Genomic DNA, 27295 nt, shown 5'->3' on the forward strand with positions numbered 1-27295 from the left:
GCAAGCAAGAATTGTCTCATGATACTCCCTACTTCCTTTGGTACTTTGAGTCTCAAGACAATGCCTTCTTTCAGTTTTCCAGTTAATTTTTGTTTCAGTGCTTACAAGCACTGTGACTTCTCACAGCTCACTAAATCTGCTGATCTTTCACCAGCTTGTTTGGGAAACTCTTTTTTTTGTTCCAGTCTCCATTTAAATCTGTCTTTGCTTGTATTATGAACTAGACAAATTAAAATTTGGACCTGTACTGGAATAAAAGTCTGGTTTTTGTACCCAGAATTGTTTAAAAAATGAATGCTTCTGAATCCTCCCATATTTAATAAGCTTAATTGAGCTCTAAAATTCAATAGTAGCATGGCAATCACAATACTGAGCAAACTTCTTCAGTTTCCTAGGGATGGATGTTCATGGAAATTCAACAGGAACTCATGATGTTGTTCCCATGGTTCAGGACAATATTGTGTTGCTTCTTTTAATTTTGATGCTTTCAATAAGAATGTTGCCAATATTCAGACTTACAGTTAGACTTAAACAACTAATATTATTCAGATGGTTATGATATTTTTCCCTTTGGCAGATGGGGTGGTATAATACGTGTATCAATACATACTTACAAAAAAAGTAATTTCAAACATTTACCAGGGCAGAATAATTGCAGTGCCCCTTTTATGTGTGTTCTATTTTGAAAGCATTGAAAAGAACCAAAGCAAATGTATTTCGACAGTTTTGCGGAAGGATAGAATAGACTGACGACATGAAAGTAATTATGATAAGCTCCTATCATATGAACTAAGTATTATTTTTAATATATTTATAGTCACTCATTCTTAACTAAATGAGTAAGTTAAAGAATGTAAACCACCCTACCATCCTCCAGTAACATTTTCAAACTGATCTTAGTAATGTAAGAGTTGGAGCTCTCAAGGAACTGAGGTTTTTTCATTTGAGGGTGGATGGGCAGTTCTGTTGGTGATGATTTTTTGGGGGGGAAAAATGTTAATCATTATATTCTTTTCCCCCCCTGCAATAGCATTTTAGAAACTGTTTTGTATTATCATTAGCAGCTGTAAAACCTGGAAGCTCTAGTCAAGAGCCACAATATCATTGTGGTAGATCAGAGTGGCCAATCTTGTTGAGTCTACCAGCCAGATCCAAGAACTGCAAGGTTCATCCCATTTAACCTGCAGAACCAGCAGATTGGGGGAGTTGTGGAAGTGTTCACAAGTAGGAGCTGGTAGTAATTACTTAGTGTCCCCTCCTCTGTTGTGAAGTTGGGTTAGGTAAGGCTGGGTGTGGAAGACAATCTTTCTCAGACTTCACTGATTTGTTTCATACAACACATAGATACATGCAGGAGACCTTGAGGGAAATTACAGGTAATTTCATGAAATTTCCATGTGGAAATTGCACATGCACTTCCTTACCAGTTCAGAAGAGGCTCTGTTCACTGCAGCTCTTGATAGTTTGTAAACAGAAAACAGAAGAGCTGTCACTCCCCTTTTAAAGGGCTTGTACTTAAACTATCTGAGATAACACATACTTAAAGGGAGGTACAAGTTAATTATAAGACACATAATAAGATGTCTTGTGCCATAATTATATGGGTTAGCAGGAGCCTTACCATAGACAGACTTCTGTACAGAAAGAATCTGAAAAAAGAAATCTGGCTTATGATAATTTTTGACTAGATTCCTTTTTTTTGTCTTCTGTGATTCTGTGAAAAGAGTGCTTTTCTGTGTTCTGTGCTAATTGTTGATGTAATTACTTCAGATAAAAAAAAAAAAGTGTTTTATGAACTTCATGGTGCAGTGTGAAAATCTTGTTAGCTGTGTCTGTTAACTACAGCAAATTTCAATGTACTTTGGCATAGGCTCGAATGCTAATAACAGAAGAGAATCTCATGACCACTATCATCAAAACTTTCATGGACCACTTAAGGCACCGTGACATCCAAGGCAGGTTTCAGTTTGAACGTTACACTGCTCTGCAGGCTTTCAAATTCAGACGTGTCCAGAGCCTTATTTTGGATCTCAAGTAAGTATACTATGTGCTGATTTGAAAAATTGAGGAGTTTAAAAAAAAAATCTAAAATGAACACTTCCATCTTCCTAATCTACCCAGGTATGTGTTGATAAGTAAGCCAACAGAGTGGTCAGATGACTTGAGATGCAAGTTCCTGGAGGGTTTTGATGCCTTCTTAGAATTACTCAAATGTATGCAGGTATGTAAATCTGTGAATTACAAAATATGGCAAAATTTAAGCAGGAAGTTAGCTATCATGGTGTCAAAATAGAAGAAATTTGATCTACTCTTCATTTTATAGCTTCAGTGTAGTATCACTTTTGGAGCCATGTCATGTTTTCCTGAAACATAACATCTTGCCTCTCTTTTTAAAAATTAAGTTTGTTCTAGATGACAATATAAAGGAAGAGCAGTTCAAAAAGAGAAGTGTGATTTGGGGCATATTTTGCATCTGTAGAGGCAGACAACACAATTAATTCTGTGGGCAAAATCTGGTTTGTTTTAAATGTCAGCAGAGTTGCTCCTTGTATTGAGGAATAAATTGTTCGTGACACACAAATAGACCTCTTCACTTATGGTTTCATCCCTTTCATTCCCCCAAGGTTCTTTTTACCTGTTGCAGCAACAATACGTTTATAAGGATAGCTGACTACTGTCTCACACTTCTGCTAATGCTGTCAGTGTATTTCAGTGATACATTGTTGAAATGTATAATTCTTCTTGTTCTAGGGTATGGATCCAATAACTCGTCAAGTAGGACAGCACATTGAAATGGAACCAGAGTGGGAAGCAGCATTTACACTGCAGATGAAATTAACACTTGTTATTTCAATGATGCAGGACTGGTGTGCATTAGATGTAAGTTTCTTCTGAATTGTTTTTCTTTGTGAAGAGGGATGAAACCCAAATATTAATACATGTAAAAATTGACCTAAACACAACTTCACCATAAGCCAAGAACATCTTCTATGAGTGAATGCAGATATTTTCTGTATTTAAGCACAAGGATGGTTTGTACTGACCAATTCATAAAAATGTGGTTAAGCCTTTTTTTTGTCACGCATCTGAAGATTGTCACTACACTACCAGGTTATCATTTCCAGAGAGGAGGGAATGGAGGAGTAGGCCCTGGATCTACCAAATACTGCCTGGTTATAAATCATGTTTCTGCTCCATAGGTGTTTCAAGTTTCAGGATTAGAGAATTTAAGCGTGGTAAAATATGCTGGTAGAATAAGTGATCCTGGAATATCTGAACATTTAGGCTGGCTTTAATTTGTTACTGGTAGTAAATGTGCAGGTTTTACTAGCCTAGCATGGTCATTACTCAGAAAGTTACCATAATGTCAGTTACAAAAAAACCCCAAACCCAAACAACATACTAGTGGGTATTTTTCTAATCAGACATACCAGTACGAGTTTTGCAATTTGTGCCCTCCTTAATTTGGCTCTTTTGTCGGATTCCTTATGTTAATTTTGCAGGACTGTTGTTAAAGGTAAAAATCTCAAACCCTTCAGAGTCTTTCTTAAATTGTCTGTATTATTTTTCAGAGCTGTGGGTTTTTTTTCATAATCTCTGTAAACTGCAATCTTTCTTTTAGGAAAAAGTATTGATTGAAGCTTACAAGAAATGCCTGACTGTGTTGATGCAGTGTCATAGTGGATTTACTGATGGAGAACAGCCTATTGTCCTCAGTATGTGTGGACATTCAGTTGAGACCATCAGATACTGCGTTTCTCAGGAAAAAGTTAGCATTCATCTCCCAGTTTCTCGTTTGCTTGCAGGTAGGAACAGCTGAAAAATACTTCAGGAAATGAAAAATGTTCTATAGATGTGATTTGTGTTTGTATGTACATGAAGACGCACACAGGCATTGTTTAAGGCCTGAACAGGATGAATTTTGGCCATTTTATAGCTGCTTGGTAGCCTCTAGGCCAGATGTTCCCTTGCACCAGAGAACTTGTTATCATTCAGGCTGGTGGAGATTGTCCCATGCCTCTGGATTTGTATTATAGACAGCTACTGCTGCTTTTGCTACATGAATGATGCAAAAGAACTGCAACAAAATATGGACTGTGGTTGACTTTTTTGGAATATGTTTAGCTGTCATATTGAATAGACTAATCAACATTCTGTTAGAGAACAGATTTATCAAACAGATGTGTCACCAGAAAATTGAGCTATGCCTTTCTCTTCATATTGTGCCTATCTTGTTCAACAGTTGTGTTGAAAAAAGCCTTGTGAATTTTAGTTTACAGAATCAGAAAGATGTGATAAAAATAAATTCACAAGTAATGGAGTGAAAAAGATAATTCTTAGGTAAAGTGCCGTGCAGCTCAGATTCAAGTAACTTTGAATATTTGAGTCTTTGAGCGAAGTCCTTGTAACTTCAAAAGAAAGCAAACCAGAAAACCCTCATGTATTTTGGAGGGGCCTTATTCTAGTTCCTGAGGTATTTTATAAACCCCATAAGGACTGATAAAAAGGATGAGGTATCTGCTGTTGATTGTTTGTCCTAACAGACCAAGGACTCTTGGCTCTCACAGCGGGGACATGAAAGAGTTGAAAAAAAAGGCAAAAATTGCATTTGTACTGCAAGGTTTATACAGATACAATGGGAAAACTTCTATTATCTTCAAATGTATTCTTTGCAACATGTTTCTTCAGGAAATAGCTGTGTAGCTCCAAGGTGATAAATTTGCAGACCTGTAGCTGTGTCCAGAAAATGGTCTGAAAGTAAATTAGATGACCTTTTTTGTCCTATTTGAATTACATAAATATTGGATGTAATATTCTCTATGGTTTTTTTTCATGTCTTTATGTAGGCTTGCATGTTTTGCTGAGTAAAACTGAAGTGGCATATAAGTTTCCAGAGCTGCTACCCTTGGTATGTAATTAAATGTAGTATATTCATTAAATATAATTAATGCTGAATGTGAAATTGGTCATGTAAGTGTAGGGTATTATTAAATAAAACAAAGGACCTTTGTACTATGAGTTCTACTCAGAGAGAATATCTTCAGTACATAAAATTACCTCTTAAAAGATTAATATCTAGATATTCATGACTGGAGCATAGGCAATCAGTATTGCTCTCTAAAGTAACTAAGACTCATGTTGCATAACCTCCTTTTTGTAGCAGAAACTGTTTTTAGGAACCCCAGGCAGGATTAGATTCCTTTTCCTTTGGCTGGGTTCTAATTTTCTTCCCCAGCTGTTTCTTGCCTGTTCTTATTGATATGCTATTTCTTTAAGGGGTAGTCAAAAAAAGTAAAATAAAAGAGGATAAAACCTAACTGGGAGAAGAAGTCTCAGTGTCTTTGGAGAGAAGTAGTACTTAACCTTTGAATAAAAGAAAAGAAATAATTACAGTGTTATTAAATTGCTGGTGTTGATGTTTTAAAGTATGAAAGCTGCTGTCTTTAGGAATAAACTCAAGCCCTTGTGCAGTAGTTGCATGGAGCAAAGATAGAATGTGAGGGTGGTTAACAACTATTTGAAAGATTGTGAATAGGCTCATCTAACTTTTGTGTTAGATTTGCTTGTCTTTTGTAGTGCCCAAATATTTTAATGATCACAAATACCATCCTCCTTCATTTCAGTCCCATTTTCTTTTATTTTCTCTGTATACATAAAAATATTGCATTTTCTTACTGCAGAGTGAGCTTAGCCCACCTATGTTAATAGAACATCCTCTGCGATGCCTAGTCCTATGTGCCCAAGTGCATGCAGGGATGTGGAGAAGGAATGGCTTCTCTCTTGTTAATCAGGTAAGTGCATAGTAGCTGTAGAATTACTCTTTTCTGATAACTCCCTCAGGATAATTTCACAGAATCACAGAATCAATTAGGTTGAACAAGACCTCTGAGATCATTGAGTCCAACCCTTGGCCAAACACCACCTGGTCAACTAGACCATGGCACTAAGGGCCATGTCCCTTGAACACCTCCAGGGACGGTGACTCCACCGCCTCCCTGGGCAGTCCATTTCTATTTTTAACAGCCCTTTCCATGAAGAAATTCTTCCCAATGTCCAACCTGAACCTCCCCTGGCACAACCTGAGGCTATGTTCTCTTGTCCTGTCACTGGTTGCCTGGAAGAACCTCAGTGTATTTCTTGAAGTGAAGGGCCCACAACTGGACACAGCACTAGAGGTGGGACTTTACCAGTGCTGAGTATGGAGGGAGCTCTTGATCTTTCAAACCTCAAAACCTTCTTTTTCTGCATTGATTTGAAATTTTACTTATGTCAGTCTTATGGAAAGCAATGTGAGATAGGCATTTTTATCAGCACTGACATCATTTGACTATTTTTGCTTTTAAACTGGTCTTTGATTTTTTTCTTTTTTCTTTTTTTAAGTCAGAAATTGTTTTTTTGTTTCAGGACTGCTACAGTAGTCACTGAACTGAGTGCTCGGTGTGTGAAGAAGTTTTTGTTAATGCAGTTAATGACTCCTAGCTTTTTTACTGTGTACTTTCCAGCAGTAGTTGGAAGTGCAGAATTAGATCTACACATCTGTGGTAATGCATTCATCACCTCCACATAAAAGTGTCTCAGATGTGAAAATATGCAGCATTATGATATTATGGCTATTTATATTTACAAAGTAATTAAAATCCAAAGACCCTGCAGTAATAGAAGCAGTGTAGAACTAAGCATTTCTTGGCTTTTAGCTCTCATACTTCTGGAGACTGGCTTCTTTCATCCCTAAACTTACGTTCTTAATGTTTGTATAAATTAAGTGTTTCAAGCATAACAGCTATGAAATAGGTACTGTGGTGTCAGTACCACCCACCAGGGTGATTGTCTCAAGTGATTTTCTCAGCAAGACTTAGATTACAGCAGGGATAGGGTTTAATTCTGTGAGGTGTTAACTTGATTTATTTGCAAGAAAATCCTTTCAGTTCCCATCAGCCCTCATCTCCATTAGATAATTGCCATGTGTATTTACTAGGAGACTGAATGAAGCTGCTCAAATATATGATATTCTGACACTTCTTGAAGGATCTTTATAAGGTGGTGTCCTTGTCATTAAAGCAAAAAGAGCTCTAGTTATGTACAATTATAGCAGTGCCCATAGTGCTGTAGACACACATCAAATCTGGAATTTCAGCCTAGCTTTTGGTAGTGAAATAAGTCTCTGTGTTAATTTTCCCTGATTGTCAGGATCTTGAAGTTAAGAGCTTCGTTTAGTTGAGATAAAATAACTCCCATAGTCTGCAAGTCCTTTTTCTTTACTTTGGCTATGGAAAGCTCATGTTCCTTTTACTTTGCCTATGGAAAGCCAGCTCCTTTTGGCTATTTCCCAGAAAATAGGAGTGGGCATCTATATGTGTGGATTATAAAGGTGGGGAAGAAAGGGAAGGCATGCCTAGCTGTCTTAATGTAATTCTGGTGGAAATGGTATGTGTCTAGAGGAGACTTTAGCACATTGAAGTGTGTTCCCTGTCCTAGGTAGAAACTTGTCAGCCCTATTTATTTTTCCTTGATGTGGTGGAATCAAACTTTCCCACTTTTCAGAGCCATGCAGTGGTTGTGATGTTGCTGCTGCCTGGCTCAGTCCTGTTGAGTCCTTCCCAGGATGGTTTGGGTTAAGTATAGTTCTGTCACAATATTAACATTTTGCTGACACTGGCAATTTCTGAAAGATTGTATCTCAAATGATTAAAGAGCAATTCATGGAACGAAGGAAAAACATTTCTCCAACTAAAAGGGCTTTCTCTCCTGTGAATTTCAAACAGTTAATTGCTAAACAAATATATTAAAACATAAGCTAAAGAGGTCAAAAAGATTTTTGCTTCTACGTTTATGCAATCCAGACATTGCATCGCTACAACCCAGCCAGCAACTATGCCTGTCTTGTGCTTTATAAAAAAGCTTTTTGCATACAGATAGAATGGTATAATTTTTTTCAAATTACAGATTCATTTTTTGTTTATGAACACAGTATAGCAAAGCTTATTTTTTACAGAAGTAAAATAATTCTGGATTAAATGTTATCTTTGTTAACGATCGTGGTGTTTTGGGTATTTTTTTCAGATTTATTACTATCATAATGTGAAGTGCAGGAGGGAGATGTTTGACAAGGACATAGTAATGCTTCAGGTAACCACGTATACTGGTTTGCATTTTTTCCAAGTATTTTCAGGATATGTGTATGTTTGTTTTTATCTTCATCAGAACCTTTTTAAGGAAACAAAAGTAAATTTTTTTGTGGAAGGACTTCAGTTTTCTTATTTTATCTATATAATTATGGAATAATTTGTAAAGGAAATAACTGTTGTTGTAATACTTGTTTTTTAATTATAATTTGAAAAGTGCAGAATTTTCTGTTCAGTGCATATATGCTGCATCTTCAAGAATGTAATATTTTAACTAATGGGTTATGCTGTACTGGCAGTTGCACAAGTCTCCATGTCTTCAGTAATGTACTCAGTGTATGTGTGGAATTTTTTTTTCCCTTCAGAAGAGATTTTGCAAATGAGTCTATTTAGCTGTGTCAAAGATACAATACTTCTACATTGAGAGCAATAGAATCTAAAATTTGCAGCTCGGGGTCCATAGTTCACCGGGACAGCAAAATATTTTCTCAGGAGTGCCTCAAATCTTTTAGAGTTAGCAATACCCAATTTGGAAAAACATGCCCCAAGTTACTTCTGCTTTTGGACATTTTTTCCCTGAGGCTTGATCTGCCACTGATTTTTAATGATTGTTTTCAGCTGCCCATTTGGTCAGCTATCCTATAGCTTTCTTGGAAGTTTATTCTGTTTTGAAGATGGTTCCATTATCAATAGTAAACCAACAACAAATATTTCTAATTGGCAAACTTAGATACCTTGTTTAATAAACAGAAAAAACGTCAGCCAGTAGTTTTCAGAAATGGAAATCTCTGAAAGTCAGTGTTTGTTCTGCATTGAAACTTCATTATTTTTCTTTCCAAGAAGGTTTTGGAAGCTTTGCTCTACAATCTTCAGCCTATCTTTTGACGATTGGAATTTGTTGTCAAAACCTTCAGTGGTATATGCTAAGTAATATTATGCCTGCTAGAAGATAAGCCATGAGGAACAAAGTTTTGCAGATAAAAACAACCAAACAAAAGTCTTTCATTGAAATTTATTTAGACTGTTTAAGATAGGAGTAACCCTGAATATTTTACATGATGCCCTTAAAAGGCCTTTAGAAATTCTTGATAAAGCATAGGATTCTGCTTGTCAGATGGGCTTACACTTTTGTTTTTGGCATCCTAAGAGAGTAAACTTAATATTTAAGTCTTCATTCATAGCATTGCGAGAGGAATTAATTTTATAAAGAATATACAGTGAACATCATATATAAATATAGAAACATGCTACGATAACACCCAATCTGTCTTCTGTTTATAATCTTTTTTTTTTTTCTTTAATAGACAGGTGTGTCTATGATGGATCCAAACCACTTCCTGATGATAATGCTGAGTCGCTTTGAACTTTATCAGATATTCAGTACTCCAGACTATGGCAAAAGATTTAGCACAGAAAATACTAACAAGGTATTTTATGTACTACTGCAATAGAAAATCTGCAGGTTTGATTTTCAAAATGTATCAGATGCTGTTGAATTGAGACAGAGCTATTTCTTGATTAAAAAGCAAAACCTGTCCTGTTTTACTTTCATTTGGCCAGTTTGAAATATGCAGTTGAATTACCTGTCAAACTAGTAAATGTCAGAAAATGTTGCATAATTTTTGCACTTATGACTGTGTTTAAGCATAGCTCAATTTGGGACTGCTAAGGGTGAAAACAGGCAATGTTTTGAATCACTGAAAAAGTATTTTCAGCATATGAAATGATTATTGAAAAATGTAATTCTTTTTAAATTGTTTTTCTTCAGGATGTTGTTCAACAAAATAACACTCTTATAGAAGAGATGCTATACCTCATTATAATGATTGTTGGTAAGTTCAGAATATACTTAATTAATTTTTAAAATTTAGACTCTTTAATGGTCTGGACAATTTTTTATTGTCATCTCAGGTTCAGTTCTGTTGTGAACTTCCTGTAGCTCTGACTTCTTTCCTAGGAGAAAACCCTTGAAACTAGCTTAGATCAGTGTAATGAATTTTTGAGCACTGGTGGGTGAACACAAGATTTCACAGAAGGCATCTTATTTTCCAGCCTTTTAATTAGAGAAAAAGATTAAAAGATGTTTAAAATCAGAAAAAAAAAGGTGTATTTTATTTCTACAGGCGAAAGGTTCAGTCCTGGAATAGGGCAGGTAAATGCAACAGATGAAATCAAGCGGGAGATCATCCATCAGCTGAGCATCAGGCCAATGGCTCACAGTGAGTTGGTAAAGGCACTACCTGAAGATGTAAGTAACCTGTCAAGAAGGGGGGAGCCAACTTTGACTTGATAAGGTTGATTGCTGAAAAATTTTCTTGTGCAAGTTCATGTCACTCAATGTGGAGTGGGAGTGGCATGATTACGCTAAGAGCAGGGTTAGCATGAGTACAGATAATAGTTCTTGTGGCAAGGTAGGAAAGAGGCAAAGAAGGAGCAACATAAGAAAGAGGCGGGAATCTGAGAGCTCCTTCAGCTCCTTTTTCTTTTTAATGCTGTTTCTAATCAGGCCATCTGGCCAGCAGTCTGTGCAGTATGGAAGTGGGTTGTTAGAACTATCCAGAAATATAAGCTGTTATATTTTAAAGCCTAACAAGAAGTGAAGAGACATGGAATCAGACACTGTATTATGACTTGTGTAACATAAATGCTTCATTTACATGAACAGAATCATTTATCTGAATTCTGAGAACTTCTGTAGGACAGCAAAGCTTGCTTTCCTTTTTCCTTTTAATATTTTTGAAGCTATCTTTTAAAATTTATTTCTGAAGACAGTCAAAATTTCAATGTTAATATTTTACTGTACTGATAGTAACTTTAATGATAAATTCTGAAATATTTTTCTTCTTTCTAAATATATTAAACTGAAACAATTTGAAAAGTCAAATTTTAAGATTATTTAAGAATAATTTAGGGTTGCATGAAAGAGCAAACTGTGATTTAAGCTGGAGTTCTAAATTATATTGTCAGTCCTAAATACTTTTTCCCTGGCCTGTTAACTGCTGTGAATATGTATTGCAGGAAGGAGGTGGAAATATTAAAAGATAATTTGCGTATGAAGTATTGTTACATATTTGAGCTGATGTCTCATGCTGCCTTTTGTGGTTGTTTTACCATTTTTCAATAACTGGTCTTTTTAGCTTTCCGGTATTTATTTCAATTTAAAGGCCTGGAAACTAGAAATACTAGCTGTGGATTCTAAAAATGTGCAGAGTTAGATAACTTAGAGTTTTCTCCTGCTACTGTTACATCTGAGTTTATTGTGACAGGGAGAAGCAGTACAAATTGAGCACTTAGAATGGCATGATTTTTTAAAAATACCTTTGCAGAGATGGTGTTCCTGAATGTATTTTCATGTTATGTGGTCTAGTGTTCTCTTGAGTGCCAGTAAAATGACTTTGTACTACATTCAATTTGCATGCTTACTCTAGTATGGTATGATATTTGAATATGTTTATTCCAAGAACTACAGTAACACGCTGTCTTGCCTTTTCACTCCATGTAGGAGAACAGAGAGACTGGGATGGAAAGTGTGATTGAAGAAGTGGCATGTTTCAAGTATGTTTCCATTTATTCTAATGATTGAACTTTAGCAATGGAATGTCTAAATTAGTGAAAATGAGAGAATGAAAGAAAGGGGGCTGGGTCATGGTGATTTCCCATGGCTTTACTCATGTGCAGAATTCTTAATACTGTTACTTATTTAATTTCTAGAATGCCTGTTTAAGCAGTGTTTGTTAGCTGTTCTAGTTAACTATTTATTCTCAGATGTTAAGAACCAGTGGACATAAAGTGTTTTGTTTGCTTTGGTGTGTTGTAGGAAACCTGGGTTAACAGGCAGAGGGCTGTATGAATTAAAACCAGAATGTGCCAAGAACTTCAATCTGTATTTCTATCACTTTTCAAGGGCAGAGCAATCAAAGGTAACTAGTAGTTTAACTTCCTGGGTTTATTTTGTGTCTCTTTTTTTGTTTGCCTTTTTCCAAAGCTTACTTCTGTGAAGAGCTATTACCAGCTGGATATTTGAGAATGTTAACAAAATTTGCCCAAGATTTTGCAGTGATTTCTGTGACACTGGATCCTATGCCCTATACAGAGCTCTTGAAATCAATGAGCATTCAGGAGCTTGTCTGTGGGTTCCGTTGCATCTTATTTTACTGAAAGTATTTAAAACAGTCTGTATTTTCCCTTACCTATATGGAAATTGCCATTTTAGCTCAAACTTGCCTTACAGTTTTATGCTAGGAAAAGAATCCAGGCTGGCTTAAGAGGAAAGATTAATTTTGAAGTTGCATGCCCTACTTTACAAGGAGAATATAAGACAAACTGAAAAGACATTAAAGCTTTCATGTTTATTTAAGACTGGGAAAAAACAGTAACAGTGTAGTAAAGCATGAATGCTTTTTTTGTTCGATTTATATTGGTACAGATTTTGAGTAATGCTGGCACTGTTCTTCTATTTCAGGCAGAGGAAGCACAAAGAAAGCTGAAAAGACAGAACAGAGAAGACACAGGTATTTATTTTTGAGAGGAGATGGGAGAAGATGGAATCACATATCAAGCTGTGTATTGCCGTGGCATTTAGACTAACAGCCTGTTCCTGGGCTAGAGTAGAAGTTGGTTAGAAATGAAGCAATTTCTCTTATGTCTCCCTGGCTATAGTCAGGGATCTGATTTGTCATGGAACCAGCTTTCTGAACAGCTTATTCCTTTGCCTTTTCTGTTACACACAAGCCATGTTGAATGTTGCAGCATGTATTGGTAACACTGTTTATCGAGCAGCTGTGTTCTGCCTTAGGATCATAGAAGGGTTTGGGTTGGAAGGAGCCCCAAAGATCATCTGGTTCCAACCCCCTGCCTTGGGTTGAGCTGTTAAATCAGACATTTTAAATGGATGTTGCAAATTTTGGAGAAATGTCAAACACACGAATTTCCCTTTCAGCTCTTCCACCGCCAGCTCTTCCTCCTTTCTGCCCACTTTTTGCCAGCCTGGTTAATATCCTGCAGTCTGATGTCATGCTGTGCATTATGGGAACTATACTGCAGTGGGCAGTGGAACACAATGGCTATGCCTGGTCAGAGTCCATGCTGCAAAGGGTATGGGTTTTTTATTTAAAGTAATGCTCATGCTAATGGAGCAGTGTTCATTATAGCATTTTAACATGATTTTATGGATTTGAGTTGTTTATTTGGTGTCTGAAATATCTAGAATACTCTGAATGAGAAATAAGTGGTGTTTGCTGATATGCAAAACTAGGGAAACTCCTCTGCCTCTGATGCAATTTATTTTTAAAAGGAAATGGAATACCCGGGTAAATTTCTAATGGGATGCACATGAGAGGGAAGAATTCTTCTTAAATCAGTGGCAGTAATGTTTCTTGTGGTAGAGAAGCCATTAATCTGAGTTGTTGCATATGAAGCAGACATTGATTTTTTTTTCTTGATGTTCCTTTGCTTATTTTCAGTTTAGGCTAAATCACTTTAGGAAAAAATCATGAAAGTGCACAAAAGAATTTTCTAACCTGAAAATGTATCAACTTAGCTGAGCTGTTTGTTCCTTGCTATTTATAATGATCTCTAGAAACCTGGAGGGTTATTGTAGCCTTTGGTGTAATGATTGTCATTTTCTGGGGTGTGCAGAGGTGAGTTGTGAACTGCCATCCAGGAGCTGTTCATATTGGTCAGGGTTGTTGGTTTAGGGTCCAACTCCAAACTTTTCAAAAATATTGATGGATTTTAAAATAAGGTTTTGCAATGAAACCCCAGTTTTGAAACTGAGTATTAATTTTCTGACATCCAGTCTTATTGAGTGTATATTACCTTTTACAGCTAGGTTTAAATTAACATAAGCAGTTCTATAGAACACAAAAAAAGTTGAAAATGGAGCAATATATTGGTATTAAAAATCACAACAATGTAGTTATATTTAGGTAATGTAAGAATGCTAGACTTTTGAGTAACTTTGAAATAAGATTTTTTTTTTGGACTGAACTAAAATGTCTTCAGCCATTCTCAAAAGTTCATTAGGGACCTATCACTTTTTCAGAAACTCATGGCACTTTGTCTGTGGTGGTGCCATGCAGTTGGACTGCATCTTTCCCAAGTCAACCAGTTTTGTCTTGGGAGCACTTGCAATGGTAGATGTGAGACATCTGCAAGAAGTGGCCCATATCTAATGAGCTCTTGTTAAATAGATGAGATAGACTGAGGAGAGATTAACTGTTGTTTATTAAAGCAAAATATTTTTTTTAATTCATTTTGTCTGACCAGTTTTTCTGTAGATACTTGGTCTGTTGCATTCCAGTTCTGTTACAGAGTTTCAGGTGATTATTGTTTCCTTACATGGGGGTTGGTGTTGATTCCAGACATCAGTAAAGCTTTGTGTCTAGAGCATCCTGCCAATTTGTGTAGGGTTGTGAAATGACTGATATAGCATAACAAAGTGCATCATCAAGAATGAAGTATTTCAGCTTCAAAATGCCATTCAGGCTACCATAGTGCTAAATAGGGTAATTACATTTTTTAAGTTCAAGGAGATTACAGCTCTTCACTGACCTAAAAATTAACATTATTTTAAAATGTGTTTCTAGAGAGAATAAATTTAACTTAAAATTTTTAACTTTTTGTCACTAAACTTTGTGTATAAAGACAACTTGAAGTGTGCATCATGCTTCTTCTGTCCAGAGACTTGCAATAGTAATATGCAGTGAGTAGGGAGAACGATAAGAGGTACTGACTTCTCACTCACTATTCAGGACAGCAAACAGAAAGATGCAAGTATTTAATGTGGATTTTATGTGACAAAATTTCAAACAAACACTATTGCTCCTGTGTAATGTAGCTTTGAAATTATGTATATAGAAATAACTTCAAATATATTCTTAATATATAATTGTATTATATGAATTTCCTGTTTCTTAATGAATTATCCAAACTATGTAACAAGATTATATGAAGTATGTAAGAAAAGAACTAAAATTTGTGATTTTTATCTAGGTTTTGCATTTGATTGGAATGGCACTGCAAGAGGAAAAACAACATCTGGAGAATCTCAGTGAGGAGAATGTTGTAACATTTACCTTCACTCAGAAAATATCAAGTATGCCTTTCTTTTCAAATGCATAGCAAATTTGAAATAACTGAAAATGCCAGGATCTCGTATTTTATCCTTCTGAAACTGTATTTACCAGAAGAGCATATTTGTTTATCCATCAAGATGTTACCAAGTTGACTCTGGATCCATGCTTTACACATGTGTAGAGTCTATGACGGTACAACACTAAAGGTGTTTTCTAGAGGAGAAATCCAGAAGTTGAATAATTCCCTCTAGATCTGATTCTTAATATCTTTAATTAGCATCTCAATTAAGATTGCTGCATATGATCAGATGCAATTGCAAAAATCATAATTGCAGTCTTAAATAGTCTTTTAATCTGGACTCTCCTTTGTATCTTCTGACTAATGCCTCTAGTTTTGCTAAGACCTGAAAGTTCCATTTAAAGTAGTGGGAAATAAAGTATCGGAAGTTCCCAAGATGAAAACAGCCAGAGAGCACGTACAGTGCATTTCTTTTGTAAGAGAATATAGTCAGTGAGCAAGACTTTTGAGGATTTAGAGCCTATTCATGAAAAGGTTTGCAGTGTGGGGGGGAATTAAAAGGTACATATTGTGCCTATTTGTTGAAGAAATTCTTCAGTTGCTGAGCAAGCATTGGGGTTTCTTGTTTTTAATGTTAGTGAATTATTAATTTGTCAGTAACATTATAATCAATTCTCATTATAATTTTTCTCTCAGAACCAGGAGAGGCACCCAATAACTCCCCTAGCATACTGGCTATGCTAGAAACACTGCAAAATGCACCTCATCTGGAAGTGCACAAGGACATGATCAGATGGATATTGAAGGTAAATATATTTATATCACCACTGAAAATTATGGAAATAAGATTTTGGAAACTTCCCTAATTACATTGGGATGTTTTAGTTATTTCCTGTGTGAATTTGTTGTACCTACAGTTTTACTCCTCTGGATTCCAACCCTGCACATTGTATGATTACTATTACAGTATACACAGTTACATTCTCACGTCACAAACTAATTAAAGGCTGTCTTTTTTTCTTACAGACTTTTAATACTATTAAAAAGCTAAGAGAAAGCTCTTCTTCAAGTCCTGTGGCCGAGACAGAAGGAAATATTATGGAGGAGGTAAAAGCAATCTGTAACAGCTGATCTAGAACAGGTCTGGGTGATGACTAGCAAAGGACTATATTTCTAATTGTAGCTCTGAATCAAACATGGGAAACATCAGTGACTTCTGAAAATTTGTCTCACAGTTTACAGATCAAACTCATTTGTTTGAAAAACCTATTGGTAGAGTCCCTAGACTGTTTTTCTTTGTTTCATATATTGTAATCTCCAAATCTTTTGCAATTCTCCTTCATAGAATTGTCTGTGGTACAATCACAGCATTAAATGTTTCTGCTCTTCCCATAATTTCAGACTCCATAGAAAGTTGCTAAAAGAAATGGCATCTATGTATTTTTACCATGCAGGTCATTCCAGATAAGCTCTGCTGATAGGTGTAGGTTGACATGACATTCTAGGTACTGCACACTGACTGTGGAGCACTGTAGTGCATTTAGGAATGCAGCTGCTGTGGAGGGAGAGCAGCGCCAGAGACGAGACATATCACTCTCTTAACTTTTTCTCCTATGAATCCTTAAAGGGAAGAGAAATACAAAACACAGTTAAAGGTTATGGGGAAGAGGTTCCCCTTCTGGATCTGCAGTTCTGCCTGGCATTGAACACAAGCTAAAGAAAAGAGGGCACAAAATAACTCTTTGGTAGTCTTTTCTTTTTCTTTTATGACAAAAGAGATTTTCATTGTTTGGAGGTTAGTACAAGTTACACATAGCAGTAGATAAAATAAATAATCTGTTGTAACAAGATTTTAAAAATGACTGAGTGAATGATACAATTTCAGAGTTCACGTGATAAAGACAAAGCTGAAAGGAAGCGAAAAGCTGAGATTGCCAGACTGCGCAGGGAAAAGATCATGGCCCAGATGTCTGAGATGCAACGGCACTTCATTAATGAAAACAAAGAACTCTTTCAGCAAACTCTGGAGGAGCTGGATACTTCAACCTCCGGAGTCCATGAAAATAGGTAAAGGCATCTTGTTTCAACTTTTTCTCGTTAATGTTTACATCAGATTGTCCTATTGTTACCACTTTAAAAAGCTCTTTTTTCTTCGGTCTTGATGGAAGACTGTTCATTAGTTTCTGAGACAAAAAACCAGCAGTAAATGGAATGCTTCCCTCCCCCCTCTGTCAAAATTGTGGCATAAATATAAATGGAAACAGGCAAATGATTTTTTGTACAAAATCACCCAGTAAATTATTAATAATGCTGAAGAGACTATGCTATTAAACATTGTAAATTGGAGCTAGCTGATTATATGTCTATTGATGATCTGGAAGAAAATCTGCTTGATAGTTGGAAATATGAATTGGAGAATGCTAATGATTTTGTGGGGAAGTGGAGAGTGTTTTCAAAATTCGTATCAGACACTTAAGGGATGGTGGTGATGGAGGGCTGCAGATTCTGTTTCTGTGTTAAAGTGGAGTGGGTTATACTATCAGGAGGGTATGAATTTTTTCTGGAAAATACATGCTACTTCTGGGCACATAGGAATTGTTACATAAATGCCAAAGCTATTTTTTGTCAGCATTTATCATAAATTTAGGAAACTCACTAAACACACTTAAGTCATGATCTGAATTATGTTTTTCAAATAATTTGCTCACTAATATTCTTTGAATATTCTAGCCCTGTAGTTTCGGATGCAAAACTCACAGCCTTGGGTCCAGAGCAAACTAGAGTAACTGAACCCAGACAGGTTGTTATGTGTATATTGTGCCAGGAGGAGCAAGAAGTTAAAGTGGACAGCAGAGCTATGGTCTTGGCAGCATTTATTCAGCGATCAACTGTGCTGTCTAAAAATAGAAACAAAATTACTCCAGACCCTGGTAAGTACTGTTCATAGTTGTCTTAAATATTAAAGAATGTTGGGGTCACTGTGACAACAGCATTTGTTCTTCCGAGACAGTGACACAGCCTTCTTCTCTTAACTATTTGTGAACGGCTTCATTGTAATCAGTGGCAAAACTCCCATATTTTTAGTGAGGTAGAAATGTGTGTGCTGAATAATGTAAATCACTGTGAGGCATGAGCTAAATGTTCTGCCATTCATTTGTGACAAATTATTTATAAGTGTTAAAAAAACCCTTAAAATCAGAAGTGTTTCTTCTTAAACCATGCCTATAACATCAGAGAGAGGAGGTGTTAATGCAATGCTGTAAAAGCACAAGATGTACATTTTCTTCCTCTGTTATATCATCTGAAATGCCTCTTAGTGATAAGAAAAAAAAAAATCTTGGATTTAGCTACGTTGTGAAACAGATCACAGCAAGCAAGGGCACTGTTACAAAGGTTTCTCTGGATTCTGTATGTGTAAACACAGAGAAATCTTTGCACTGAATTGTTTGGCACTCTCACTCTGAAGATTAATGTTCTTGGACTCATTGTTTGATGGTGGTTAACCACCAAAACTGCAGGTTGATCTTGGGGACTTTTACCAGGGCCCAACACCTCTGAAAACTTGGTTTGAAGCCTTAAGTACCTCAAACTAAAGTAAGGTGACACTTGCAAATGATTTAAACAGTTTAGGTTGTTGTGCATTAGTAATGTGTTTTATGCTTCATCAAATGAGTTACACTTCTGTGGTAAAGTTAAATAATGATGCAGATGTGGTAACATTGATCTGCATTCAAGTCTTTTGATAAATGTTGATTTCAGAGCCGTTTTTTTTTCTTTGAAATACAGAAAAGTATGACCCCTTATTCATGCACCCAGATCTGTCATGTGGAACACACACAGGTAGCTGTGGACATATTATGCACGCTCATTGTTGGCAAAGGTAAAAGACTATATTTAAGTTTTTAGTTCAAATAACATGTTATGTTATCAGTTTGCCTAATAGCACTAATTTTAATGGCAAAATTCCTGCCATGTAGTAAACCTGTAAAGGAATTTCAGGAAGTGATTAAAACAGCTTTCTGTTGGAAAAAAAGGAGCAGAAATCAAATGCTGTAAACATACTCAAAATAATTTTCATTTATTGTCATCTTGGTAAAGAAGAGTCTAAAGCCACACATGGCAGCTTTCATTCCCTTTGCTTGTTTATCCTAGTGCATAATTCCCTGTGGTGTACATGTTTCTGAAGCTCAGTTTTTTTTGGGGTTTTTTTTGCAGTTCACTGATAGACATGGTTTTGCTGCTTCTTCTGCTCTCCGCTGAGGTTTTAAATTAGAGTGCATCCCTTGCACTCTTAATTCCTCCAGCATGTTTAATTTGAAGTAGAAACATCTGTGACCTAGTTCAAATTCATCTTCAATATGAACTCAATTTTATCCTTTGTTTCTTAGCATTTTAATAAAGTCTTTTGCAGTTATTTTTATTCTTTGATTTTTGGAGGCATATAAACATGCTTAGTGCTGTGTGGTACCAATGCTATGTGACAAATTCAAACCATTCATGCCTCTGACTTTGATTAGGCCCTTGCTTTGCTCCTTGGCATGGCTTCTGAAGTGCCTAATTTCAGATTCTGCCTTGTGTGTGAAGAGTATTAGGAGCTCCCAGAGATTCTGTGGCTATTACCACACACAGGTTTCAGTTGTGGTCTTTGATGTTACTGCTCACTGAAGATAGGTTCTTAATCTTGTGTAGCTGGTGTACCATCCTTTGTGGTTGTCATTATCTCTTGGAAATGCCCTTAGGTGCCTGTATTCAGATCATTTTGGGGTCATCATTGGGCATGCTTTATATCACATCAGAGGCTTCTGGAGCAGCAGTTGCATTTAGCAAAGCAGCGAATTCAGTTCGTTTTTCGTAGAGGGTTCAGCCAACAGTTTCTCCAGCTGCTGCTGTTTTGGTTCTGGCCAGTAATAGAAAATGCCCAAGGATAATGCTCATGGCATCTTCCTAAAAAAATTGTGTAAAAACGAGTTGGGTTTTTTGGTTTGGTTTGGGGCTTTTGTTGTTGTTTTTGTTTGTTTCTTTCTTTTTTCTTTGTGGTTTTTGTGTGTTTGAGGTATTTTGTTTGCCTGTGGTGTTTTGCTTTGTTTGGGTTTTTTTGTTTGGTTTGGTTTTGGTTTTTTTAATGCTTCAACTTTCTCTCACCTTTTCCCTTTTTTTCCTACATGTAATGTTCAGACTTAACTGTGATTTTAACAGCCCAGTGAATTTCAGCACTTTGTAGATAGATTTTGGCAGCTAAAAGCACTAATACTTTATCAATCAGAGGGTAAAGCTTTTTCCTTCAGATGATTCTCTTACCTCTGATTGGGGAAAGGCAAAATTGTGTCTTCCTGAGAATTCTTGAATTTCTATGATCAGGTAATGTTAATAATTTGCCACTAATGTCTTGCTCTTTTCTAAAGGTATTTTGATGCAGTCCAAGCAAAAGAGCAACGAAGACAACAAAGATTACGAGTACACACAAGTTATGATGTAGAAAATGGTGAATTCCTTTGCCCACTTTGTGAATGCTTGAGCAACACTGTTATTCCTTTGCTTCCTCCACCAAGAGTTTTGTTTAACAGGTCAGTTTTGTTTATAAATGTCCTCAATAAATGTAAAAAAACAAGATCCCAAACCATCTACACCCCAGAAGACGTTCCTGAATGTTTGTTGTCTTCTGGTTTGATAAGCTCAAGTGGATTGCCTGTCTGCTTATTTTGTATTATGGATTTATTTTACTGTTGTATGTTATGGAATTTAAGAGTGTGAAAGGGCAGGAAAGCATAGGACCTGCAGAAAAAGAACGGAATGTAGAAAAATGCATGGGCAGCAGAGAAAGTCCATTGAGAAACAGATGAATGGTGTTGGAATGCCTATGAAATACTAATTCTGTATACAGATTGTTTTTAACAGTTTTTTGGTGGGTTTATTTTTTGACAGGTTAGACTTTTCAGGCCAACGAAACCTAACTCAGTGGATCAAAACAGTATCCCAGCAAGTAAAGGCCCTGCATTTACTTCGAAATGAAGACTGTGCAAGTAAGTCTGAAGAAATCTGTATATTTGTATGTGAAAATGCTATAATATTTGTGGAAAAGACCAAGGACCTTGGTTCTGCTACAACGGGGTTGAGACATGGTAGCATAGGTGGCAAGAACAGCTTGGAATTTCAGTTTCTGGTAATGGAATTTCAGATTCAGCTTCTGTGCCTTTCTATAATGTAGAAATTATATATAGGTGAATAATCAGTGATTTATTACTTTTTGTTTGTACAGGCCATTCTGGTCACTCAGAAAAAATGGATCAGCTGCAATTACCAGAAGGATTTAGACCAGATTTCAAACTGAAGTATGTATTTACATATTAATAAATTGTTAAAAATTCATCATGAAATCGTAACGTGAAAATAGAATATAATTTCTATGCTAGAAGATCTCAATAATTAAGGGAAATATATGAATTTTGCTTTAATTAGAAAAGTTAATGTTACTACGATGATGGCATTGAAGTCCAGTCCATAAGTCCTAAGTGATGCAGTAGAATTTCAGAAATGAATGTGCTAAGTTGTTGTGCAGAATCATGCTGCAGTTATGTAAATTATGGCATGAAGATTAAGTTTTGGAATTCTTGTAGCTGAAGGAAGGATTCATCATTATAGCCAGCACAACATGTAAAATATGAAGGAAGACTATGAAATGGAGTGTATGTTAATATGTAATTTCAGCTGTAAGGGTGTACTTGTATTTGGGTCTACACTCTCTTCACTTCAGGAGAAAGTAACAAAACTTGTTATGTGGTACAGACGTCAGTCTGCCAGCTGCACACAAAATACAAGACTCTTATTCCAGCTGATGACAGATTTAGCTATCAGTCACATACATTTCTTATAATTTAGCCTTAACTTTATTGTCTTTGAGGACTAAATAGTGTTAACACTAAAAATGAGATTGCTTCCAAACAAATAATCAAAAAGTAATTGGGGAAGTATCTGTCACCAAAAAAATGAGGTTACAGAATACCAGATCCAAAGGAGGATATTGGAGTTGTCACTTGAATTTGAAAACTCCAGTTGTTCATCTATGGGGTGAATGCTTATCATTAGAGGTACTATGCTGCCAGTGGAGGAAAGAAAGAATTAGTAATACTGTTTCCTTTGTTTCAGGAATCCTTATTCTGAGAGCATAAAAGAGATGCTGACAACTTTTGGTACGGCAACTTACAAAGTAGGCTTGAAGGTTCATCCAAATGAGGAAGACCCACGTGTACCTATAATGTGCTGGGGCAGCTGTGCTTACACGATACAGACTATAGGTACTGATCTGTTCATTTGGCTCCTTTATAGGGGATTTTCAGAATTTGGTTAAACTCACAACAATGAATTTTATTTTTCCAGAACGAATTTTAGCTGATGAAGATAAGCCATTATTTGGTCATTTACCTTGTCGACAGGTAAGAAACAAGTAGCAATTCCTCCTGAACTGGTGGAAAATAGAGGGACTTGTGCTTCATTAGTGAGGAATATCTACATTTTAAGTTATGGTTATTGGATAGTTTTATTTGTTGGATCCTATTGTTTAGTCAATCTGTATCTGATTATTAAACTATTTAAAAACCACATCTAGCTAAACTGTTACTTTTTTCCTATAAACACATAATTTATTAAGGCTGCAGTTTCTCATGGTAACAATCAAAATAAAAATGCCAAAATGAACTTGCATATTTGCATAAACATAAGTATCTGTCACGTACTTACACAGTCAAACTGCCCCCATAAACTGCAGCTGAGAGGCCTGAAAAAAATGCTGTTAAGTCAAAAGACCTTTTTATGTTGAGGAATTTCATTAACTGTGGCAGTGTCTCTTTTTCTTTGTTTTTAAAGGATGACTGCCTTACGTCACTAACAAGATTTGCAGCAGCTCACTGGACAGTTTCATCTCTTTCAGCAGTACAGGGTCACTTTTGTACTCTATTAGCATGTAAGTTTGCCACCTTATGCTTGGTTTTTTTCAAATACATACATACAGAAAAAGGCTTTCAGAATGACTCTTAGTATTGATTCGAAGAAAATTATTTTATGTAGTTTTAAGTAATAAACCAAGAGCTGCTATTTTCACCTGTATGTGTTATGTCAAGAAAAAAGACATTTCTTTTGGCCTGCAGCTCCAAGAGAAGCATAGATATTTTGCTGTGAAGGAGTTCTGTTGTTTATTCCTTAGAGAAAGATACCTAGAGCACAGGAGAAGGAAATGCGGTCCTTCACAAAAATGATGCACTGGAGCTTTAAAGAGGAAGAAATAAGGATTAATGTAGTGTGGAAATGATATTTGCAGAGGTCTGTAATATATCTGCAAACTTTTCTCTCTTTGAAAAGTTGGATCTGTGATAAGACAGGACTTACTATGTAATGTCATGTGTTAATTGAGAATTTTAATGAGAACAGCCAAAACGTTCCAAGCTTGAAGCATTAGTAGATACAGATGAAAAGTCTGAAGTTCAGCCTAATGAAGTAATTGCCCATGAGAGGACTGTTCTGAAAGGGTACCATAAAATAGGATAACTTCAGTATCTCCAGTCAGTAGAGCAGAGAAACTGTTAAAACGCATTGATGTACTGAAATTACTACTAGATGGATACCAGCTACTTCAGCAAACAGTTGGCAGCTTTATGGGGAAAAACTTAATTGGCATCAGTTTGTAGCAGTAATGGTTGAGCTGTTTTCTATGAGAAGCAAAAGAAAAAATGCTGCTGGCTGTTTGACTGGAAGTTTGCAATATATGGTGTTCTGAGTGTTCTGCGTTTTCCTGAAAACTTGAATTAATATTTCTTCAAAGCTCTCCTTCCTTCCAACTGACAGAAGCAACTGTACTGCTTTTATTTTTATGAAGGAAAAGTTTCTGCTATTTTATTTTTCCTGGCTAGGAATCATGAAAGTCATGAGCCTTTGATCTGTCTGTATTCTATAAATGGTACATAAAGATGGCTTAGTGAAAATATGTTCAGGTTTGGAAGTCCCTTGCTCTGGTCATGTTTTTGATAGAGACTTTTTTCACACTTTTGGGTTGAGTTCTGTGGCTATATGCTGACAAAAGGAAAAGCATTTGAAATCTGACTTGTGGTGAAATGTTTGCTAATAGAAATAGCTTCAAAATGTCACATGTCTTCAGCTCTCAGTTTTTTTGGCCAGCAAGGCAGCAGTCTTCAACTGAAGTATTTTTAAGTTGTCATGATGAGACTATTTTTTAATGTAGTAGTGTTTCTAAACTTGGCAGCTTAATGCTTATAGCTACATTGTAAAATATACCCAGAGCTGCAGCTTTATTACAATTCAGATCTTACTGCTTGGAGTAAAGAAGTATGCATCTGTTCCTTGATTGTTACTTAAAATATCTTGTAACATTTTTCAAAACACTTAATTTGTGTTTGCTTTTAGATGAAGGTGCTTGCAATTCATTAAGTGTGTGAATTTCTGTTGTCAGCTGGAGTGCTTTGGTTAATACTTTGTGGTTACTGTAAATACTACAGAGAGGGGAGAGACCAACACCTAGCTCCACCTTAATTAGAGATAAAGTAATGAATTTAAGAGACTGTAGCAATGCATTTTTGAGGCATTTGCAGTAAGGGAAGTTCAGGCAGTCTTGTGAAGTTAAGCAAATTGCAAAAGTTTCATTTGAGCAGCTGTCCAACAGACCACAGTCAGTGTTCCTGTTTAGTCACTATTGTTAGAGCTCCTTTCTGTATCAGAGCTTGAGATGCTGTCTCATTTTTGTCTCACACTGGAAAACCCAGGCAAGGAAAGAAAGTGACCATGGGAGTAGAAATGGCTACCTGGGTTTGTTTTGTTTAAATACAATAAAGTAGGCAAGGCTCTTTTCCAATAATGTTGGGCAGTTCTTGAATTGACTCTGGCCAAAACAGCTACATTTGTATTTTAAGTTCTTTAAGCATGTAAATGAAGGAGATGGCTCTCATTTTGTAACTGAAGGACACTAAAATCTTTTCATGTATAAATGTTCAATTAATACTTTTTTTTCTCTCCAAAATACTTAGCACTGGTGCCTAATGAAAAAAATGGGAATCTTCCTTGCATACTTGATATTGACATGTTTCATTTATTGGTAAGTATTTCTTAATATATATAAATAATGTTTTGATCCAGTAGGCACTATGTAAAACCTATTGAGAACTTTCTCTTTACTCTGAGCTAGGAACCTTTCAAAATGTTCAGGTATTTTTTCACTACTTAATACATTTTGAAGACTTTTTAAATTTAATAAAAGTATTCTTAATAAAAGTATTAAATAAAAGTATTATTTTCTATAAATTAAAAAGGGGTAAGATGAGACAGAATGCATACCCTTCGGCTGTTAAAAACCCCAAAATACATGAAAACCAACCCCTCCCAACAAAACAACAAACCCAAAAACCCAGACAGACTCAAAACTCTCCTAATAGATAATTGTTGTTCTTTTAAGTAATGTCTGTGTAATTAGCTTCAAAATTAGCCATATGTGGTATGCTGCCTTCAAGGGGTATAGCTGCAGCTTGAGCAGAGAAAAGGGGAAGATTAAAAAGGCAGAGGAATGTACCAACTTTCTTGTTTTTTTTCACAGGTAAGCTTGGTGCTCTCTTTCCCTGCCATACATTGTCAGGATTTTTCAGGGGTTAGTCTTGGCACTGGAGATCTTCACCTGTTTCATCTTGTCACTATGGCACACATAATACAAATTTTACTTACCTCATCGACAGGTAATGCCACTTTGTCTCAACAACTGAAAAGATTCCTCCAATCTTTACTTAGAAAAAAACTGAGGTGCTGCTGGTAAATGTGTGCAGTTTACAGTTACAAAATACAATTGTTGGTACTGTCTTTGAGCCCACAGAGTATTGATAAATTGTACTCATCAAAGTTCAGTCATGTTGTCTTCATTGCTCTGCTCTGGGAGTTTCTTGGAGCATAGTCGTGAATCCTGGCTTTCCAGCTGCTGTAGCAGTGCCTGGAAGTGTTTATTGCAGGCTTGGCTTAGGCATTGCATGATGAATGAGTTGCAGTTAGCAAAGTAAGGAATCAATGTATCTGCTGACAAGAGGAGCTGGATAAGGCTTAGTTTGCCAAAAGCAAAGAACTTCAAGCAGGTATGTCAAGAAACCCAATCAATTGAACAAGTAAACCAACACCTCACTGGAGCTGACAATAGCACAAACTTACTACATATGATGTGCAGCAGAAAACTTCTTTCCAGTACATCATATTCCATCCCAGTGGAATACTTCACTTAGTTTGGGCATTTTTTATCAGAACTTGAAAAAATACATTCTTGTTGTGTAAACATGCATATATGGAACAACTTGTTAATTATTTATTTCTTCTTCAGAAGAGAATGGCATGGACCAAGAAAACACTAACAGTGAAGAGGAAGTAGCTGTGCTTACACTGTATAAATTTCTTTGCCAGTGTACGGGAAGGTAAAAACATGATCTTTTGATAAAATTTTATATTTTTCTCCCTCCTGAACTGAACATTGACTGGTGACTGAATTCTATATACTAGTGCTGTCAAAGATGACATTTTAAACTTGGGAACTCTTACATCTTTTTTCTTATCCAGCACTTCTAGATTCACTTCAGTAACTATTCCTATAAATGAATCTGTTATCAGGAAGATACCTGCTCATGAAGATTGTGCTCAGAAACATTTTTTTTCAGTCAGTTTGCAAAATCTGGAATTGGCAGTGTCTGAGTACAGGAAGCTTAAGATGGGAATGGCTTTGAAGTGAAAGAAAGTAGGTTATAGGTGAAATTAGGTGTTAGGAAGAAGTTGTTTTCTGTGAGGGTGGTGAGGCACTGGAACAGGTTGCCCAGAGAAGCCATGGATGCCCCATCCCTGGAACTGTTCAACGCCAGGCTGGGGGCTTGGAATGAGGTAGTCTTTAAGGTCCTTTCCAACCCAAACCATTCTGTGATCTGAGCTGTTTATGCAAAATCTCCTTAAATTACTGTCCCAGTTGGTTACATTTTTATGAATCTCTAGTTTGTTGTTTTTCTTGGAGTTTGCTTTGAATTAAACACTTCACATAGTGATTGTTTCAGCTGAAATCA

General features: G+C 36.2%; 1 protein-coding gene across 3 annotated transcripts in view; it reads left to right on the plus strand.

Annotated features, from left to right (window-relative positions):
- UBR2 (ubiquitin protein ligase E3 component n-recognin 2) overlaps positions 1 to 27295 on the plus strand; it is a 55631-nt gene that overhangs the window by 21762 nt on the left and 6574 nt on the right. For all 3 annotated transcript variants that reach the window (XM_082301136.1, XM_082301135.1, XM_082301137.1), the window contains 29 exons: positions 1871 to 2034; positions 2122 to 2221; positions 2752 to 2880; positions 3623 to 3806; positions 4848 to 4909; positions 5682 to 5792; positions 8062 to 8127; positions 9428 to 9550; positions 9892 to 9955; positions 10247 to 10371; positions 11626 to 11678; positions 11941 to 12043; positions 12586 to 12634; positions 13063 to 13217; positions 15117 to 15219; positions 15915 to 16024; positions 16245 to 16325; positions 17104 to 17285; positions 17949 to 18148; positions 19005 to 19098; positions 20621 to 20782; positions 21141 to 21238; positions 21475 to 21547; positions 22362 to 22510; positions 22593 to 22648; positions 23079 to 23175; positions 25247 to 25314; positions 25810 to 25945; positions 26572 to 26662. In XM_082301136.1, the coding sequence (XP_082157262.1) occupies positions 1871 to 2034; positions 2122 to 2221; positions 2752 to 2880; positions 3623 to 3806; positions 4848 to 4909; positions 5682 to 5792; positions 8062 to 8127; positions 9428 to 9550; positions 9892 to 9955; positions 10247 to 10371; positions 11626 to 11678; positions 11941 to 12043; positions 12586 to 12634; positions 13063 to 13217; positions 15117 to 15219; positions 15915 to 16024; positions 16245 to 16325; positions 17104 to 17285; positions 17949 to 18148; positions 19005 to 19098; positions 20621 to 20782; positions 21141 to 21238; positions 21475 to 21547; positions 22362 to 22510; positions 22593 to 22648; positions 23079 to 23175; positions 25247 to 25314; positions 25810 to 25945; positions 26572 to 26662 (3188 nt within the window). The remainder of the gene's footprint in view (positions 1 to 1870; positions 2035 to 2121; positions 2222 to 2751; positions 2881 to 3622; positions 3807 to 4847; positions 4910 to 5681; positions 5793 to 8061; positions 8128 to 9427; positions 9551 to 9891; positions 9956 to 10246; positions 10372 to 11625; positions 11679 to 11940; positions 12044 to 12585; positions 12635 to 13062; positions 13218 to 15116; positions 15220 to 15914; positions 16025 to 16244; positions 16326 to 17103; positions 17286 to 17948; positions 18149 to 19004; positions 19099 to 20620; positions 20783 to 21140; positions 21239 to 21474; positions 21548 to 22361; positions 22511 to 22592; positions 22649 to 23078; positions 23176 to 25246; positions 25315 to 25809; positions 25946 to 26571; positions 26663 to 27295) is intronic.

This window comes from Coloeus monedula (genome assembly GCF_965178545.1).
Source record: "Coloeus monedula genome assembly, chromosome: 2".
Lineage (NCBI taxonomy): Eukaryota > Metazoa > Chordata > Aves > Passeriformes > Corvidae > Coloeus > Coloeus monedula.